General features: G+C 36.7%; 1 protein-coding gene across 1 annotated transcript in view; it reads left to right on the top strand.

Moving 5' to 3' along the window:
- The window catches only part of Top1 (DNA topoisomerase I), an 83,942-nt gene that overhangs the window by 13,766 nt on the left and 54,419 nt on the right, over positions 1–15,757 (top strand). The window contains exon 3 of the mRNA XM_041670288.1: positions 7,609–7,711. Coding sequence (XP_041526222.1) covers positions 7,609–7,711 — 103 coding nt within the window. The remainder of the gene's footprint in view (positions 1–7,608; positions 7,712–15,757) is intronic.

Genomic DNA, 15,757 nt, shown 5'->3' with positions numbered 1-15,757 from the left:
TGTGTAAAGACTAGAAATGAAATAGACCTAGTTTCCTCTAGGTTTAGCTTCAAATATAATCAGATTTTTGGAGAATAGAATAGGAAGGTTAGAGGTGAAACAAATGGCAGATACTGCTATTACTCAAGCAATGCTTGAAGGGCTCTCTACATTTTCACCTGTCAATCCTGAAGCATGGGTTGTCAGGACTCACTTCTACTTTAGAAATTTAGAATCGGGTGTTAATTAGCTCACAGTTGTGTAATTTGTAACTAAATTGTAGAGCAAGGAGTTTAATCTACTGTTAGATGCCACAGCTTGAGTTAAACAAGTAACAGAGGAAGGTACATGGGTGACTGAGTGGCACCTTTGGAATATCATGGCTGTAGTAAAATATCCCTTAGACTAAGTTTCTGTTTGCGATTAATCTTAAATAATTTGATACTGGACTGTGGTGTTATTTTTTAATGTGTCTGTATGAAGGTGTCAGAATCCCTGGAACTGGAATTGATGGATGTAAGTTACCATGTAGGTGCTAGGAATTGAAATGGGGTCCTCTAAAAGAGCAACTAGTGCTCTTAACCACCAAGCCATCTCTACACCCCTCTCCCCCAGCCTTTTTGAGACAGGGTCTCACTATGTAGCTTTAACTGTCCTGGGACTTACTATGTAAACCAACCTTGCCTCAAAGTAACAGAGATCTGCTCGTTTTGCTGTAATTAAAGGTGTATGCCACCACCCCTGGCTTAAGGTTGCATTCTGGATGTATGTGTGTCCTGTGTCTATTTGTTCATTTATTTTTTAGTACTGAGGATTGATCCTAGGACTTTACCCACACATGCTACTCAAGTGCTCTGCTGCTGAACACATCTAACCCATGGTTTGGTTTAGAAGTGAATCCTTTCAATTTTTTTCTCTCCTTTTCAGTTCCAGAACTCTTAGAGCCTTTCTCTTAGCCAGGAACTACTCTTCTGACCTCAAAAGTTGTTAATTATGTCCTAGAATTTTGAAAACATTCTCAATAAGAATTAATGTAAAATAAGGACTTTTCTATGGATTTACTTATATTAGCCGCCATTAAAAAGGATCTATACTAAAAGTAAACCAACATTCTTAAAGTGTGAATTGAGACCATTGGAAAGGGTGAAATTTTTTTTTTAACTGTTCTTTCCTTTTAATGACAATAAGTTTTCAAACTTCTTAGTTTTTGGGGGAGATTCACATATTCCTGATACATGACAATACTTCCTTATATCAGTCTTTAACACCAGAGACCAGTTCATTTTCTGCCCTAAACAAAAAGCCTTTTAAAGTATTAGAAAATACAAGTGCATAGTATTAAGTATGTTGATTTGTGTAAACTCCAGATTTGGGGATGTGGTTATAATTCTTCAGAATAGTTTTAAATTCCTCGTCTTTTTTCTTAACTCTTGTTGTGTACTTAGTTTATCTTCTGATTGCTTCCCCTCACCTGTCACTTGTGTTGTGGAAGGTTTTCCTCTTAACTTTGGTACCATTCCTTTAACCTTCAAATCTAGAGACACCTTTAAGGTATGACATAAATTCCAAGTTGTAGCACTAATGAGTCAGAGAAGGGATATGAGAGCACATGAGTTAGTTATTTGATTAGACATTGTGGAATTATACTGCCACAAGGATTGTATATACCAACTAAATATACTGTATTTCCAAAAATGTCAAGTTAAGTAAAATGCATAGCTAGTAAATAATACCTATTACTTCTAATGTGTATATTTCCTTTTTATTAAAAATGACCACAAATTTCAGGATACTTAATCTTTAAAGCCACTGGTATATTCTCTACAAACAAGTTTTTCACCATGCATGATAAGAGTTCTGTACTGGCTTCATTTTCTCCTTCCTCTCTCTTTTGACCAGCATCTAGGTCACGTGTCCCACTATTGCCTTAAATATTTGGCTTCATTTAGACACATAGACTCTCACTTTTTTGGGCACAGCTTTCTGTTTTTTTACTAGGGCCTCGTGTTCTTCCAGATTCTAGGACCTAAAGATGAGAATTTTCCTTTTCTCTTTCTCTACATTCTTTACACATATTGTTGTTAGAACTGGTTTCAGCTTCTCTTTTCCTCAATGCACTTGCATGTTTTTCCTCTGTTCTTAGTCTCTTTGCTGTCACTGTCTTCTGGGTTGTTACTAGCTAGTAATTTTTAGTTATCCTTTCTTCTACACTCTGCCTTTCAACTAGTTTCCCTTATTATGATTATTTTTGTTCCTTTTCAGATTAAAGTAGCTGTCAACCTAGAGTAGAATACTCTGACCCTGGATTAATATTATCTATTAAACTTTACCTTTTGGCACCTACTGTGGTGACAAAGGTCTGTTATTTCAGCACCAGAAGACAGAGGCAGGAGAATCTTGAGTTCTGCAGACAGCTTGAAATATATATAGCAAGACCTTGTTAACAACAACCCCAAGGGATAGGATGTAACTTAGTGGTTTAAAAAAAAAAAAAAAAAAAACAGTTGCCAGCATAGAGCAGGGCTTTGAATTTGATCCTTAGCCCCAATTCTAAACAAATAATTTTTCATTCTTTGCTCCTTAATGCAAATTCTCTCTTGGAATTAGGCTCATTTTCTTCCTTTACCTTTACAAAATAGCAAAAAGTAAGGAATTGGGAAGGAAAATGCTTAGAGATCACAAAGAATACACACTGTATATAACAGAGTAGTTTGATGCTACTATGTACCCATCATTTAACTCAGTAACTGGCAACTTTTTGCTAGTATTGTTTTATCTGTCTTTTAATTCTTGATTCCACCCCAATTTACTCAGAAATACCTCTTTTGTATGCATCTTTAGAGGTTTTCTGTTTGTTTGTTTTGTTTTGCTTTGATTTTTTTGAGTCAGGTTTTCCTGAGTAACAGTCCTAGCTGTCCTGGTACTAACTCTTGTAGACCAGGCTGGCCTCAAACTCACAGGGATTCACCTGCCTCTTACTCCCAAGTGCTGGGATTAAAGGCCATTACCACCACCCAGCCTGGTTGGTTGGTTTTTCGAGGTAGGGCTTTTGTGTAGCCTTGGCTGTCCTGGAACTCACTCTGTAAATCTGGCTAGCCTCGAACTCAGAAATTGCTCTGCCTCCCTAGTGCTGGGATTAAAGGTGTGCACAACCGCTGCCAGGCAAGAGGTTTTAACTTCTCAGTTTACCTACTAATATACAAATCACCTCTTCAGTTAAATCAGTAGATTATTCAGTTTTTTAAATGTTAAATAACTATTTAACATGTTCTCTATGTGTGCAGTGCTACTTGTGTACTGATACAAATCGACTTCCATGTTGCAAGTTCTCAGATATCCAAGTGTGCCTTGTAGAACTCAACTGAATAGATTAATAGAATTCAACAGACATTCATATGTTTATTACATTTTTATTAATTTGGATGGGGCTATGGAAAATATGTTCTGGTCAGAGGACAACTTGTGGAAGTCATTTTGCACACAATTGTCAGGTTTGGCAGCAGGCACTTGTCAATTTTTTTAAAAAAAAATTTGTCACAATGTTTGTAGCATAGTTCGAGAACATACTAGATAGGTAGTGACTTTGCATTTGTATTTTTGGCCTAGCTCTTACTTGTGTATATGGAATTATTATCAACTCCCCTAATTTTCTCCCTGGATAGTTCTTAACATTTTAGAAAGCATTTGTTTCTAAGGCTGAAGACCTGTTCTTAAAATTGATTTTGAATTTTGTACATTTCAGAAAGATAATGTATGTGAAAACCTAGTAAGAATTACTGAGAATTATTTCAGTGTTACTATTATTTTAAAGTTCAGTGCTTTTTAGTGACTTATGTTTGTATTTAACAAAATGAATTCCATTAATTGAATGATAGATTGATTGATTGAGATGGGGGTCTTTCTCTGAAGGTGGCTGCCTTGGAACTCTCTAGGTAGACCAGGCTGGTCTTGACTCAGAGATTGTTGATATTAAAGATGTGTGTCATCAGGCCAGCTTCAAAATAAATTTTAAAGTTTGCTAATCTTTAACTGACTTTATTATAAAGATACTTCATTATGGGAAATAAGATGAAGTATACTCAAGTTCATAAATTTCTATATTTAAAATTATTACATTCATTATTTTGTTTGCCAGTCTTTTGTATATGTTCATGGATTTGTTGAATTATAAACAGTAGTACTCTTTTTCTCCCCTCTTCCCAGTTATTATTTTCCTGCTGTCTTAGGGTTTCTATTGCTGTGAAGAGACACCATGACCATGGCAGTGGCAACTTTTATAAAGGAAAACATTTAACTGGGTGTGACTTACAGTTTCAGAGGTTTAGTTTATAATCATCATGGTGTTATGCAGTGAGTAGGCAGACATGGTGCTGGAGAAGGAGCTGGGAGTTCTTCATCTTGTTCCACAGGGAGTGTGCCGCACTAGGTGTAGGAGTGTCTAAGACCTCAAAGCCTGCCTCCACAGTGACATACTTCCTCCAACAAGGCCACACCTCCTAATGGTGCCACTCCCTGTGGGCCAAGCATTCAAACATGAGTCTATGGAAGCCATACCTACTATATGCCCTTGAGACAAAGTAATAGCTAATTTCTGGCTATAAACAAAACACCTGCTTTAGTTCATGTTGTAGTTCTGGTGCATAAATCGTCATTTTTATGATCTGAAGTAAATTTCACTAATTTTATCTTTATTGACTAAGCATTTTAAGATGGGAGACTATAGATTTTGAAGTTGGATGGTTGTGTACATTGCTTGGAAGATTTGAGTTCACCCTTCTAACACTTTATTCCCATTTCTGTGGGATGGGAATTTCTTAGAACTAGGGACATGATCTTGCAAATGTTAATGTTTCTCTTTCCTTGCGGCCTGGTATAGAATAGATACTCAATTATTCCAAGTATCTTTTCTTTAGCTGAAGGTCAGAAATACTTAATCTATACTTAATCTTATTGTTGTGAAGCATGCTACTTCAAATTTAGTTGATTAAGCTGGGCATAGTGTTACTTGCCTTATAGTACCAACTTCTTGGAAGACTTAACTAAATTCAATAATTCATTTTAAAAAGGTCTTTCATAAAAATTCATCCTGAATTACAGTCATCTGTAGGCTAAATTGGGTGGTGGAAGATTTACTTCTAAAAAGGTATCTTCATGTGGCTGTTAGAAGTAAGCATCAGATCCTTACCACAACTGTCTTGAGTGTGCTGCTAGATAGAGAGCAGGAGGAAAGTTCCAGTGCCTTTTACTATGTTGCATGCTATATACTAATATTTACTTGTAGACATTCACGGGAGGGTACATGTACATTTTCAGGTCAATATCAGATGTCTTCTTTGGGCTCTATCTTATTTTTTTAAAGATTTATTTTATTATTCCTGTGTGTGTATGAGTATAGCTGCCCTTGGAGGCCAGAAGAAGGTGTTAGATCTCTAGGAGCTGGAATTACAGGACATTGTGAACTGCTCCTAACATGGATGCTATGAACGGAACACCTGTGTCTATCTTTAAAGAGCAACAAGTACTTTTAGAACCGAAATTTCTCTCTGGCCTCTTTTCACCTTTTTTTTTTTTTTTTTTTTTTTTGAGGTAGAATCTCTCACTGAACTGGGAGTTCTGTCTGGGTCTCCCCAGAGCTGGGATTTAAGTGCACAGCAGTAGGCCTGATCTTAAATAGACAATAGAGTAAATGGGAATAGAAAGAGAACCATTGGGACTGGGGATAAGTATGGGAAATGGAGTGGATATCAAAGTATTTTATATGCATGTATGAAATGTTACAGTTCAGCCTAGGATGTAACTGTGTGGTAGAGTGTTTCCCTAATACTAGCAAAAAGTGGGAGAGATAATGTAATAATGAAACCCACTATTTTATACAATCAACATAAATCAAAACAAAGTAAAGAATGCCTTTGTAATAAAACTAGGGGTAGGGTGAACAGTTGATATTTTTGGTAATTTTTTTCTCATACCAAGAGAAAAATTGATTAAATTTAGACACTTTTTTCCTTAATACTTGTTATGGGGGCTACAGAGATAACTTATCAATTAAGAGCACTGACGGCTCTTTCAGAGGACCTGGGTTTGAATCCCAGAACCCACATGGAAGTTCACAACCATCTGTAACTTCAGTTCCAGAGAATCTGATGCCCTTTTCTGATCTCCACAGACAGTTATTACATGTACATGGCACACAGACATACATACAAGCAAAATACCCATGCACATAAATTAGAATAAATCTTTTTTGAAGAAAGGCTCATTATGATAGTTTACTTTTATAATCCCCAACACTTGAGTGTCTGATGTAAGAAGGAGGTTATATTTGTAGTATCATAATACACATGGCCAAAAATTGCAACCCAGAAATACATAATTTGTACAACTCAATAGTAAGATGCATACAGATTCACACAGAAACATATACAAATACATCAGTGGGTGAAATTGAAATAGATACTTGACCAAAGTATGTGAATAGTCAATAAGCACATTTAACATTACTTAAAAAACAGGGATTCAAACCACAGTGAGGGGACTCCAGGTAAGAACATTTGTTCTTACTACAGAGAACCTAAGTTTGGATCCCAGGACTCTAGCTCCAGAGGACCCAATGCTCTTATGGCCTCTATAGGGATCTAGCAAACACACACATACACACACACACACTGCATTTACATACATGCAGGCAAAACACTCATGTATAAAATAAAAAAATCTTAAAAAAAGCAGTGAGGTAGTATATATATCTTAGTCCCTATTCTATTGCTGTGAAGAGACACCATGACCAAGGCAATTCTTATAAAATAGAGCATGTAATTGTGGGTTTACTTATAGTTTCAGAGGTTTAGTTTATCATCGTAATGTCAAGAAGCATGGCAGCAGGCTGGCAGGCATGGCCCTGGAGAAGTAGCTTAGAGCTACATTCTGATCCTCAGGTCAAGAGAAAGATGTGGGATTTTGAAATCTCAAATTCCACTCCTGATACACACCTATTCCAACAAGGCCACACCTCCTAATGTTTTAAATAGCTCCACTCCCTGATGACTAAGCATTCAAATAGATGAGTCTATCCAGAGCTGTGTGGCAAAACTTTGTCTTATAGAGAAACAAATAGAAAAGCAAAGACTGATAATTCTAGATGTTGCTGATGATTTATAGCATCTTAAAGCTCAATGATTGTTTATGGACATATATGTTAGCACAACCACTTAGGAATGTGTAATTTAGCACTTTAAAAGTACTCTTCAATTGACCTGGCAGTTTTACTTCATTTAGAAGCAAATGTCCACCACCAGCATGTGAATCATAAATTACAGTGTGTGTGTTTGTGTGTGTGTGTGTGTGTGTGTGTGTGTATGCATGTATGTATGTGTACTGATGTCATTATTATGATGTTTTATAATGAATGTCACTCAGCAGTAAATGAAACCATGGAGTCAGCTTAGTGGTAGAGTGCTTGCTTATCATTCATAAGTTCATGGATTTGAGGCAGGATGATGGGATGTCTTTGTGAAATCTTCCTACCAGTAGTGTGTTGCCGTTGACTTCTGTTTCTATATCCCTTTGTTAAGGTAGGCAGGCAAAAGATAACGTGATTACTTATAACTGACTTTTCTCTTTTGCTTGCAGATTCTCACAAACACAAAGATAAACACAAAGATCGAGAACACCGGCATAAAGAGCACAAAAAGGATAAGGAAAAGGACCGGGAAAAGTCTAAACATAGCAACAGGTAAGGTTTGACCAACAGGGCTTATCACTCAATTGGGAGCTGGTGTCCTTGACTCCCATGGATAGGTATCAGCTGGTATAGGCCAGTAGCGTGGCTATTTGCTGGAGTTGTTAAAGAGAATACTTTGATAATTCAGACCTCATTTGGGATGTTCTTGTTTAGACCAGTTGTAAAAAGCAAGCACATTGAGTTTTCTTTAATATACATTTCATAATAGCTAAAGTATAGATCTATTGTAACATGCTGCTTAATCAAACATGCAGAACTTGCCTTGGTAAAAAAATGATTTGATATCATTGTTTCCTAGATTTTAAAACTATATTTGTATTTTCAACATTATTATTATTATTATTATTTGGATTTTTCGAGACAGGGTTTCTCCGTGGCTTTTGGTTCCTGTCCTGGTCAACATTATATTTTAAAACTACTTCACTAGTTTGTCTTATTGCCAACAGACAAGAGAAAATTTCTATTTTGTAGTTTAATTTTGAATCTTTAAAATAACCAGTTTAATTTTCCCTAGTGAAAGACATTTCTTCCCAAATCATGTACCTCTTCTTGTTTTCCTACTACACTTAAAACTTGATCAACTATTTTATTTTATTTATTCAAAATTAATCTCAGCAATTGAAATGAGTTTTGCTTCTTGTGTATCTTGCCTTCTCCAGCTAATAGTAATATGTACCAAAGTAGATTTGAGAGCAAAGAATATTGCCAAAGACCTTCATTTCATGATGATACAAAGGATATAACAACTATACATGCTGCTATAATATGAGACATATGCTATAATATGTCTCAAAATAGGGACACACATAAACTGATAGAATTTTGAAGGGAATTAATAGTTATAGCCAATGCCTTCATGCCCAGCCTAAATTTAGGCAGGTTTTGGTATACATTTTTAAAAAATTTTTCATGGAAAAAAATTTATTTTCATGGAAATAATAAACCAGTAGGCTTTTTGCCAGAAAATTTTGAAAGAACTTGACCTGAGTTTCTGTGACTAGTTTCTAATTCATATGTGGTTAAGTTTAGGACAGTTAGCCAGATGTCTTATAAGGAAGCTTGTGTTTTGACTATTCCACAGACATAGTTTTTGCAGTAAAGCAAGTGAGTAAAGGTTATACTCTACTATGTTCAGTGTATTATGTTCCTGTTTAAGTGACTGCCGTGGTTCCTAGTAGTCAGTTTCTTTAGTGACTGTTATCCTCAATGCTGTTATTGTTAGGGAGCATGAATTTGGAATGTATTTCTGTGTCCCTCGTCTAGATAGTAGCATTGATTATTTGTCATCAGATTGCTCTTGGGACCCAAGTTCAGGAATTAACATTTCTGCAATAATAATACTATAAATAGGAGAGCCACCTTTCTTTGTTTTGGTGCTGTGGACACAAACCTGACAGGATCCCACTTTGGTTATTTGATTTCATTCTAAGTACAAAACAAGGCAGCAAATATTGATGATGATTTTTTTTACCCCTGTGGACAGGAGCTTGAGGTCATGTGTACAAAAGTCATAACATTATCCAATAAGGAAAGGTTGTGACTTCAACATTCCCGGTAGATTATTCCTTACAGTCAAAACAAAAAAACTAAATAAACTTCCTGCCTAAACAAAATGTGTAGCCAACTTACCCAAGTATAAGCACTGTTCCCCCTAACCATGTTGTAGGTTCCCTAAATTTTTGTTTTGTTTCTTTGTTTCTCAAGATAGGATTTCTCTGTGTAACAGTCTTGACTGTCCTAGAAACTTTCTCTGTAGACCAGGCTGGCCTCGAACTCACAGATGTCTGCCAGCCTTTGTCTCCCAGTTGCTAGGTTTAAAGGCATGTTCCATCACCGTCAGGTGATTTCCTAATTTTTAAAGATGAGTCCATGTCATTTTGGATTCTAATTTCCTCAGACTTATCACGAAAAGCATTAGTTAAATCAAATTCTGACCTTAGGAAAACCTCATATCTGTCTCCTGTTTCTTTTGTTTTGTTTTTGCCTGTGATGTTGCACAAACATTTACACCAGTCAAATAAAATTATTACTTATATAGTTTATTTTATTAGATTTATATGTATGATAAGCGTGTTTTGCCTACATGTATGTATTTATAATACATGTTGTACCTGGTGTCCCCAAAGATCAGAAGAGGACAACAAATAATTGGAGTCATGTGAATGTGGGTGCTAGGAACTGAACCCAGGTCCTCTTCAAGAGCAGCAGGTGCTCTTAACAACTTCACCATCTTTCAATTCCTCATTTATTTCTTTTTTAAAAAAATTTTTTAAATGATTTATTTAGCTTTATTTTATGTGCATTGATCTGAAGGTGTCAGATTCCATGAAACTGCATTTTCAGATAGTTATGAGTTGCCATGTGAGTGCTGGAAATTGAACTCGAGTCCTCTGGAAGAGCAGTCAGTGCTCTTAACCGTTGAGCCGTCTTTCCAGCCCCCTCATTTATTTCCTAATAATTATGTGCTGGTTACTTTTGGTGAATTTGTAATGAGTTACCATCATTTGGAAAGAGGAAACCTCAGTTGGGAAATTGAGAAAATGCCTTCATAAAATCTGCCAACAGGCAAGCCTGTGGGGCGGGGGTATGTTTTTGATTAATAATTGGTGTTGGCCTGACCTACTGTGGGCCGTGCCATCCCAGGGGTTGTATAAGAAGGTAGGCTAAGCAAGCCACGTGGAGTAAATCAGTAAGCAGCATTCCTCCATGGCCTTTGCTTGACTTCTGCCTTGACTTCCTTCATTGAATTTTGATATGGGACATGTAAGCCAAATAAACCATTTCTTCCCCCAGTTTCCTTTGGATCAGTGTTTTATCAATAGAAAACAAACCAGGGACAGAGTAGTAACATTTTTAAGTTCAGTTTTAAAAAACACATTGAAAGAAAAGGACTAGTTTTCTAGCTTCCAAGATGTTACTGGGTTTATAATCTGATCAGTCTTAGTCATTCGTAGTCAGATTTTCTTTAATACTAGGTGTGACATTGAAAAGCACCATGAGACAAAAGACTGGTTTCCGTCATTCACAGGTTTTGTCCAAATCCAAGCATTCAACTTATTTGTCTCTTTTTTCCTATTTGGTTGACTATGGATAGTAGTAGTACCTGCCTTTGCAAACTTTTGGATTTGTTATGAACATGATAGCTCATCGTAAACTGTAATATGCTAATTAAGATAATGATGGTGCCAGTGTCGATTACCACAAAGCCTAATAGAAGATCATGTGGATAAAATACAGCTTCCAGTTTTTGTAGTGGGATCTAATTTAGTATTTCACTATTGCTACGTCACATTTTTCAGTTACTTCTACCCCTATTGTAGTAAATAATAATCATTGCTTTTAAGATTTCATGATGAAAGCAACCTTTTTGGGTTTTCTTTGAGACGGTTTCTGTGTAGTACTGTAGACTAGGCTGACCTCAAACTCAGAGCTGACTGTCTCTGCCTCCAAGTGTTGGGATTAAAGGTATGTGACACCATGCCCAGCTCATGGAGAGAGACAATAATTGAAAACAAGCCACTTAAATAAATAGATCGCAAAAGGAGGAAAGGTGATGACTAGAAAAAGAGGTATTCTTGCTCAGCACAGTGGCACCTGACTTGGAAGGTAATAGCAGTAGCTTCACCAAGTTTCAGGCCAAACTGGGCTTATAACTGTCAAATATATTAAAGGGGCATTCCAGATGGTGAGAAAAGCATGAAAAATATTAGGGAGTGTAGCTCTGTGATAGTGCTTTCCTAAGTATATACAAGCCCTAAATTTTATTCCCATAAACAAAGCATAAACAAGACACATTACTACTGGAGCATGTATTTTGTTTTGGAAGGAATGCAATTAGGCTTGAGGCAAACTACCTATTGGAAACAGTTTAAAGAAGTTGGTGCTTGATTTTAAAGGGAGGAAGAAACTACTAGAAACAGTTGAGAAGGGGACTTTATAATACAGAAAAGGTTTCTGTTTTGGATCATCCTGTGGCTCGTTATAGAAAGATAGATTACCATTAAATGTTATGACATAAAACCAAAATGGCAAAGATAAGAAACTTAGATGGAGAAGGAATAGAAGGCTAGAATGTACATTGATTTGGGCATCTTTGAGTACATCTTCCAGCATGCAAACAAATAAATAGTTCCTAAATTCCATTTTACTTTGACTTTTATATAATTACACACAGTAATTAATCCTCTCTTGGTCACAGTTTGACTTTCTAAAATTTTCTTTTTTTCTCTTTTTTAATTTTATTATTATTTTATTACTTTAAAAAATACCAATCCAAATTCCCACTTCCTCCCCTGACTTTCTATAATTTTCTTTTGAAAAGAAGTCCAAACTATAATAATAGAAAATTTCTAATGACAATAGTTCCTAAATTTTGTTTGTTTTGAGATGGTTACCCAGGCTGGCTTCAAACTGAAGAACTTCTTGTTGGGATTACATAGATATGAATCATTCATTCTGCTGATAAGTTTCAAATTGTGTGACTTTCTGAGTATTCTTAGAAAATACAACTCTGGGACTTGCTTTATCTCTCTATCCAGTATATCCATGATACATATGTATTCTCATTGTGTTGTTTGTTTGTCTATTTGTTTGTTTTGGGGTTTTATCGAGACAAGGTTTCTTTGTGTAGCTTTGGAGCCTGTCCTGGAATGCACTTTGTAGACTAGGTTGTCCTCAAACTCCCAGACATCAGCCTGCCTCTGCCTCCTGAGTGCTGGGATTAAAGGTGTGTGCCACCACTGCCCAGCCTTCTCCTTGTGCTTGTCAGTAGTTGTCTGGTTATATGAAGATCATCGGTCAACACATCATAGTTAAAACTTGTATTCAATTTACCTTCATTTTACCTCATGCTTTCAATATGGGGATGCAGCAATTGGGATTTACCAAAGCAAGCAGTAAAGTGTTTCCCTGTAAATGGAAAGGGAAAGTTATCAAAGAAGAGGGAAAATAATGTGCTGAGAGTTACAGAAAATTGTTATTGTTGATATTAATCCCTAATATACCTAATTTATAGATCAGATTTTATTATAGATATGCTTGTATAAGGACTACCAATCCCCATTCCATTCTCTATATAGAGTTGGATACTATCTGTAGTTTTAGACATCTACAAGATCCAAGGCGGGCAGCTGTGGTATTCAAAAGATCAGAGTCCTTGTGATTTTTCTTAGTAGTCCAGTGATGGTGGATATTAAGCAGCCACCATGCCTTAGAGCCTTTTGAAAACTAGCTGCTGCTCTGTTTTCCTGGAGACAACTTTGAAGTTATCTGAAATTGTTTTATTTAAACTTTAACTGCTTGCTTTGCTTGAAAAACCATTAATTTCTTTCCTTCAGTAGCTTGGAAGCCTATTCACTTTCTTGTAGGAGTACCCCAGATTCAATTGTCTGTGACCTTCAGGATTTGCTGCTTTGCATAGTTGGCAAGCATCAGTGGCTATTCTCACAAGATGAGTAGATTTCTATTAAACCTAATAGCATGTATTTACTTATTTATTTGCTTGCTTGCTTTCTTTGTTTGGGAAGTAATAGAATGGTCAAGTTCATAACTCTGGAGCCAGACTGCCTGAGTTTATTTAATTAAGTCCTCATTCTTTCTTATTAAATGATTGTCTCTAGGCAAGTTACTTAAGTTTTCTGTGCTTTAATTTCCAGATCTGTGAAGTGGAGATAGCAGTACTTATCTCAGGGTGTTTGTGTGTTTGGTTTCTTTTTGGTTTTTTTTTTTTTGTTTTTTTTTGAGGTGGTTTTTCTGTGAAACAGTCCTGGTTATCCTAAAACTTACTCTATAGACCAGCCTAGTCTTGAACTCAGAAATCTGCCTGCCTCTGCTTCCCTAGTGCTGGGTTTAAAGGTATGCACCGCTACCACCAGGCTTGTCTCAGGGTTTTTGTTATAGCAAGATGTGTATTGTGTGCTACTGTTCTTCTATATGCTAAACACTTCATTGTTCATAAAGAATAGATTTTAATGTCTTCCCATAGTCGCCAACATATAGCTTCTCGGAATATCAGACTCCAGGTTTTGCAAAGGTCCATCCCCTTTTAATTTTTCCCTACAAAATTAAATAATTTTCTAATGCAAAAGAGAAATGAAGTAATAAGGGCAGCGGGGCTGCGTTCCCAGCACCCCGGCCGCCTGCTCAGCTAGCTTATGCCCCGAAATAACAACACACAAACTGTATTCATTTAATCACTGCTTGGCCCATTCTCTTCTAGGCTAATTCTCACATATTAATTTAGCCCATTTCTAATCATCTGTGTATGGCAGCCCAAGGTGCGCTTACCGGGGAGATTCTAGCCTAGTCCATCCTGGGTCGGAGCTTCATCGCGGGTGTCTGCCAGGGAGCAGGGCATGGCGTCTATGCTGAGGCGTCTGCTCAGGAGAGCAGAGCTGTGGAGTCTCTGAGCTCACTTCCTCTTCCTCCCAGCGTTCTGTTCTGTTTTCTCCTCCCACCTATCCTCTAACCAATAAAATGGGCCAGGGCAGTTCCTTTATTAGCCAATGACCTTCCTCCATCAGAGAAATCCCTAATCCTCCTGGCTTTTTACTGCCATCTCCTTGCTTGTCTCTCCTCTCACCTTCCTTCTGTCTATATACATGCTTTAAAGATACATTGGTGAATGTTTTGTTTGCTTAACTACTATAAAAGTCAAAGACCAGATCTCACTGTTACCTCATTTTAAAAATAGCATGCACTGCTTTCTTCCATCATTTTCATCATCATAGGAATTCAACTGATTCGAAGCATAAGACAAGCATGAACATTATGAAAAGAAGTTCTTAAGTCTTTTCTGTTCATTATTTTTCTCTTTTTAACTATTAATTCTTAAGAGAATTTGATTGTGTTCCACTACTTCTTACTATACTCTATCTGCCTCGACCTTGAGCCTTTAGAGGCATGGATGCCATATGTATGTATTTGTGTGTGTGTGTGTGTGTGTGTTCTGTTTAGGGCTAGACATACTATGTTTACTTTTTTGAACATGGCTTTGCTTATTTAGCTGGCGTGATAGAATCATTTTCACAGACATAAGTACAGAATCCATGAGTTAATTTTTCACTGAGGCAGATTAATTTTCTAATTAACTTTTTAAAAAAAAAAAGAATTGGGAGCTGCTGGTGTTGGTGTACACCTTAAATCTAGCACTTGTGAAGAAGAGGCAGGCAGATATCTGAGTCTAAGGCCAGGAGCCAGGACTGTTACACAAAGAAACCCTTTTCTTGAAAAACAAAAGCAAACAAAAAAGCAAAAGCAAAAAATAAGAAGAATTGGGAAGAGTGGTATAATATGTAAAGGAAGATGGAGCCTGAAGCATTCCTTAATTAGCCATTTATATTTTCATAGGAAGCAATCACAAAGGTCTTATCCTTTCAAGTATTGAAGATTTCTGTTTTAGAAAATACCTACTTGGTGGCAAGATATTAATGACCTTAATATGTCAAATCTTAGATTTTCTATACAACATCAGTCTCCTTTAAGTGATAATTGTGATATCTGGGGCTGGAGAGATGTGTCTGGAGTTGAGTACTTCCTGTTCTTCCAGAAGACCCCATTTCAATTACCAGCTCTCACATATCATCAGTTCACAGCCTTCTGTAACTCTAGCCCCAGGAGATCCAACTCTTACTCTGTCTTCCTCAGATACCAAGAGTGCATGTTGTACAGACATACATACAGGCAAAACACCCACACACAATAAACATGAAAACAAAATAGTATTTAAGTGGAAAGGTGATAACATTGTACTAGCAGGTGCTCTAAACTTATAAATGGAAATAGCAAGTTTAATCCTAGCATCGCTTCTCTCTCAACAGAATTTGCATTAGTTTTTAAACTACCGCTTCCTCTGTATATAAACTTGTCTAAGAAAATAAAACGTGCCTCTCAGGATTATTAAAAAATTTAGTACAATAAGGGTTATAAAAACAAGTACAGCCATGTGTGGTGCACGCCTTTAGTTCCAGCAGAGACTGGCAGATCTCTGTAAGCTTAAGGCCAGCCTAGTCTATACAATGAGTTTCAGGCTAGCCAGGG

Source organism: Microtus oregoni, unplaced genomic scaffold (genome assembly GCF_018167655.1).
Source record: "Microtus oregoni isolate MIOR12 unplaced genomic scaffold, Mior012 000020F_ref0000438, whole genome shotgun sequence".
Classification (NCBI taxonomy): Eukaryota; Metazoa; Chordata; class Mammalia; order Rodentia; family Cricetidae; genus Microtus; species Microtus oregoni.
Note: the sequence above shows the minus strand (reverse complement) of the source record. Positions and strands in the feature narration are given on the sequence as shown.